This window comes from Octodon degus, unplaced genomic scaffold (assembly GCF_000260255.1).
Source record: "Octodon degus isolate 3935 unplaced genomic scaffold, OctDeg1.0 scaffold00093, whole genome shotgun sequence".
NCBI lineage: Eukaryota > Metazoa > Chordata > Mammalia > Rodentia > Octodontidae > Octodon > Octodon degus.
In genome coordinates, this window is record NW_004524669.1 from 3,294,326 (window position 1) to 3,299,767 (window position 5,442).

Below are 5,442 nucleotides of genomic sequence, written 5' to 3' on the forward strand. Positions count from 1 at the left end.
GTTGAACCAGGCATGATGGCACATGCCTGTAATCTAGTAGTGAGACCCTGAACACCCTGTAGACCCTTCCCTAAAATACAAAATAAATAAATAAATAAAATAAAAAAATAAAAAACCGAAAAACAAAATAAAATAAAAATATATACTTATTTAGTCATGATCAGACTATTTCATCTAACAATCAATAGCATGGTTAAAAAAAAAATACATTAAAAACCCTTTGTTGAACCAGGCATGATGGCACATGCCTGTAATCCCAGCACTTGAGAGGCTGAAGCAGATGTGAAGCCAACCCAGGCAACAAAGTGAGCTCAAGACCAGCCTGAACTGCATAGCAAGACCCTGTCTCAAAAAGATTAAAAAACAAAACAAAAACCTTTGTCAGGATGCTTTACACTTTCCATAGAACAGAAACCAAAATAGCTTGTTACACAATTTGTTATAAATATGGTCCTTCAGTGTTTTTGCCCATACACAGGAATATTGTTGAACCTATGTCCTCCTTGTAGCAGCAAGCCCAGCCGCCAGCATACTGGCTGAGCTCATGAGTCTGTGGTAACCTGTAACTCCGCTGGCCCTTTTCCTGGCTCTCCTCTCCTGCCACACTTTGTTTCCTGGCTCCTCAGACTCTTCATCTGTTAAATGCTTGGGGGCCTGAGGAAGAGCACGTGCCGCGCTGAGGTTCTCTAGGAAACTCTAACCACGGTGGGAAGAGAGGCCTTCGCAGTACCTCCTCTGTGGTGTCCATGGGCAGAGGAAGCCTCTGGTGCTCTTCAAACCATCTCCCTGCCTCTGCATTCACTGATGAGAGTGATGTACAGAGAAAGACAATGTCCTTCCTTCTAAATCGAAAACATGACACATCAGAGAAAATGAAGAAGGCAATTCAGCAGGAGCCCCAGGAGCTCTTGATTACTGCCCCGTGCCAACCAGATGGGCTTAACAGATACACAAAACTGTGCTGCAGTGTGCCTCCAAGCATAAAAAAGAATTTGGCCAGCGCTTGACTTCTGCCTCCTAAGTCCCATTAAAATGCCTCTTGTGCACTGACTGGGAATAAAAGGATAAGAATGCTGGAAAGCGCAACTGCAGCTTAGCTCAGCTGACATAGCACAGACCACCTTCCAGCCGCTATCCACTTGGTATCCTTTTTTAGCCACATTTAGCTTTCAAATAAACAAGAGCAAAACAAGCCATCCCTTTGTAAGCACAATTCTCTCCTAAAAGATGCTACAACGTCTTTATCCATCTTTGAGTAAGGCTGATTCCTATTGAGCCTAAAGGCAACCATTTGTTTTTATTATAATAGCCCTTACTCCGGTAGGAAAATTTTATCAGGCTGAGTTTGTCTATGCAAAACCTCACTGACGACCTGATTTTATAGATCCTTGTTTCACTCGCACATCATACTAGTTCTACCCAAGTGGGACTCAGTGTCAATTTGGAATCTAATTCTCCATAAATTTAATTAGATCTGAACTAAGCAGTGGAACTAGAAGTAGAGAAGAGATGAATTCCAGAAATGCTGAGGATTTGGTCACCAAATGACTGGGGAAAGGAAGGAAGAGGGATCAAATATGGACCCCAGCTATTTGGATGGAAGGTTTTGCTTTTCGCTCATGCAGAGAATGAAGGTCAAAGAGCAGCTTTGGTGGGAGGCTGAGCATTTATTAGACAAAACAAGAATAGCTAGTGTTTAACAAATACTTCTGATGTGCAGTCACTCTAACTGCTTTATATGATTTTCTCATTTAATTTAAATAAATAGCTATTTTGACCTCACCTGAGGTTGGCATATCATTCAATATTGACACTACTTGGGGCTGCATCATCAGATTCCACAAGTTTAAGAATATGGACCTGACAACACCGCCCGTACTTCAGATGCTAGCATCACCTTCACCAGCACACACTCTGGCATGACCCTGATGCTCGGGAGTAACACAGACACTGCTATCACACTGGAAATTCTGTACTTTTTAAAAGCACCCAGGCGAAGACTGGGTGTAGTAGCTGTAAACAGAAGGATCACTGTGAGTCCAACCTATGTAATGTAGACCCTGTACTAAATACATTAAAAATAAATAAATAAACCCGCCCAAGGGAAAGAACAGGGACTTATTTAGTCACTTCATTGTGAGACTATGGTTTGAACCCAGGACCTCATGGGTGCTGGGCAAGTACTTTACCACTGAGCTATATCCCCGGTCCATACCAAGTCTTTATTGCACAACACAAATCTATCCTCTAATACAACTGAATTTATACCATGTTATAGATAAAGTAAATGAAGTTTAAAAGGGAAAAATCGGGGCTGGTGAGATGGCTCATTGGTCTAAAGCACTTACTTAGAACAAGCTCAGCAAAGCGCAGGGACCGCAGTTCAATCCCCCAGCACCGCAGGCCAGCCAGCCCCGCCCCCAGGTGGGCTGAGCTGGCCACACACACTAAATAAATAAATAAATAAATAAGATTTTTAAAGAAATAAATAAATAAAAGGGAAAAATCACTTATTCATGACTACATAGGAAATCTCCAGCCCTAAGTCTTAATTTTATTCTATACTAATTGAAATACCCTTGGAAGGGCCAGCCTGATAGCTCAGCAGACTAAAGTGCCTGCTTAGGCAGAGTGCAGTGGCCAGGGTTCACTCCCCACCCTGCTGTACTGGCCCCACCCATGGGGTGCACTGAGATGGCATTTGCGACTGGGCATGGTGTTGCCTGCCTATAATCCAGCACTTGGGAGGCTGAAAACAGGTGAATTACTATGAATCCGATCTATGTAGTGAGACCCTGTAGACCCTGTAGACCCTGTAGACTCTGTAGATCTTGTAGGCCCTGTAGACCCTGAAGACCATGTAGGCCCTATAGACCCTGTAGGCCCTGTAGGCCCTGTAGACCCTGTAGACCCTGTAGGCCCTGTAGACCCTGTAGACGCTATCCTAAATGCAGAAAAAAAAAAGAAAGAAATATCCATAGAAGATGTCTCCAAATTATTCTGCCGTGAAAATAAAAAAGCTAGCCAGGCACAGTTCCCCAGACCTGTAGTTCAAGCTACTTTGGAGGCTGAGACAGAAGGATTGTCTGAGAACAGAAATGCAAGGTCAGCAAAACTAGCAAAACAAAATAAATATAAGAAAAAAGTTATATATATATATATGTATATATATATATATATGTTGATCATGGTATATTTTATTGTTTAAAAATTAATGTGCACTCCAGGGGGGTTATGGTAACACCTATAAGCCCAGAACTTGGAAGGCTGAAGCAAGAGGATTGCCTTGAGTTCAAGACCCACAAGAAGACTGAGCGTGGTGGCGCGTGCCTGTAATCCCAGCTCTTGGGAGGCTGTAAACAGGCAGATCACTATGAATCCAATCTAGCAGTAAGACCCTGAACACCTGTAGACCCTTCCCTAAAATACAAAAAAAAAAGGACCCACTTGAAATATATAGCAGGACCCTGTCTCAAAAACAACAAAAAATTAATTGACACTTTAGTGCATACTTAGCATATTATTTATGTACAATTAAAAGTCTGGATATTACCTACATATGTGATATAGAAATGCCATAGATACAGTAATAAATATATGGACCTCACACTCAGAAGGAAATCTAACTTGCTTACCAGAAAAGCAACAGTTATGAATGAGACAAGCACTGGGGAGGCTGAGACAGGAGGACCACCGGGAGTCTGAGCTGCATAGTGAGACCCTGTACCAAATAAATAAATAAATAAATAAATAAATAAATAAATAAATGAACAATTAAAGAAAAAAGCAGAGATTATTACTTCAGGAAACAACAATTAAGAGAGACAAGGAGAAAGAATTATCTGTGTCTAATAAGCCAGATAATAGGATAATAAGACCCAGACTTCTCTGTAAATCTGAGAATGCTATTTTCATCAATACTACAATAATTCAAATTTTTAAAATTTTGGGCTTGAATTTTAGACATAACTTTAGCTACAACACTTTTTTTTAACATTTATTTATGTGTGTGTGTGTGTGTGTGTGTGTGGCCAGCTCAGCCCACCAGGGGGCGAGGCTGGCTGGCATGTGGTGCTGGGGGATTGAACCGCGGTCCCTGTGCTTTGCTAAGCTTGTTCTAAGTAGGTGCTTTAGACCACTGAGCCATCTCACCAACCCATACAACACTTTTTAATTAGGAAATTGTTCAGACTTCTGCCTCAGTTTGCCATGACTTGGAGATTTGAGAGCAACTTAATAACCTTTCATCCTCTGTGCACTCTATGGAAATATAAGTCTCAGAACTCAGAAGAAAAGTAAAGGACCTGGCTGAGACATTGATAGCTCGCTGCTGCTTTGATCTCTGCGATGGAGTGGGCACAGGAAGTGGGTATCTATCAGTCATGGTTTAAATCTGTCATGGTTTAAATCTGGCTCCATTTACTAACATGGAAGCACCTCCGCCGTTTTCAGCTCATGCCCCTGGCTGCTCCTCTCTCAGCTTTGCCCTAGGACTTTGTGGAAGCCACAGACAGCATCTGCCTAAACTCGCAGCTAATTTACCCGCTAGTCTGTGAATTCCCAGAAGGGGGATTAGATCCATTCACTTTCATTTTCCTGATACTAAGCACAAAGAGACATTGAATAAATGTTTGCTGAATTGATATGACTGTTGTTTGTAACCTACTTTCCTAACATTTTACCAAGACTGTAAACCTCAAACTTCAGGATGGTAACAGCATCAATTCAGAGTGACTCTGGTCTTACAGGACTACTGAGGGGATTTTTTTGTTGATTTACTTACTTTGGGGGCCACCTGAAGGGTCCAAATCAAAACATAGTAAGAGAAGGCTCCTCTTTGTTTCTCCACTTTTTAAATTATGGACTAATTCCAGAAAAATGCAAGTGGGAGAGGCTGGGAGATAGCTCAGTAGAATAAGTGCTTGCCTGGCAGGTGCAAGATCCTGAGTTCAATCCCTGGTACTGCAAAAAAAAAAAAAAAAAAAAGCAAGTGGGAAAAAATTCACTGTTTATATCCAATGGACAGTCTACTGATGCACATCTTTCTCTTTCTAGGTGTTCTCTATTCTATGTATAAGGATTATATTAGACCTCGATTCTTCGATGTGTCCAAAAAATGAAGCTATGTTCTAGAAGCAAGAAAGACAAGAGGCTTCTGAAAACTATTAAGTTTGAAGAATGAATTGTCATTATGTAGCAAATATGCTGCAAATGTATCAGACAGAATTCTTTGCATACTCAGAAATAAAATGTCCTTGTTGTTTTCTTTTGTTTGTTTTGTGGGCAGCTCAGCCCACCCTGGAGGCAGGGCTGTTGTGGCATGTGGTCCCTGCACGCTTGCCTAAGCAGGCACTTTGGTCCTCTGAGCTGTAGAGTTGCTCTCTTTTTGTGATCTCTCTCTCTCTCTCTCTCTCTCTCTCTCTCTCTCTCTCTCTCTCTCTC

The 5,442-nt window shown here is 41.6% G+C and overlaps 1 protein-coding gene across 1 annotated transcript in view; it reads left to right on the top strand.

The window, feature by feature from the left end:
• The window catches only part of Higd1c (HIG1 hypoxia inducible domain family member 1C), a 20,044-nt gene extending 14,924 nt beyond the window's left edge, over positions 1-5,120 (top strand). The window contains exon 3 of the mRNA XM_004637817.1: positions 5,056-5,120. Coding sequence (XP_004637874.1) covers positions 5,056-5,120 — 65 coding nt within the window. The remainder of the gene's footprint in view (positions 1-5,055) is intronic.
• Positions 5,121-5,442: the final 322 nt, after the last annotated feature.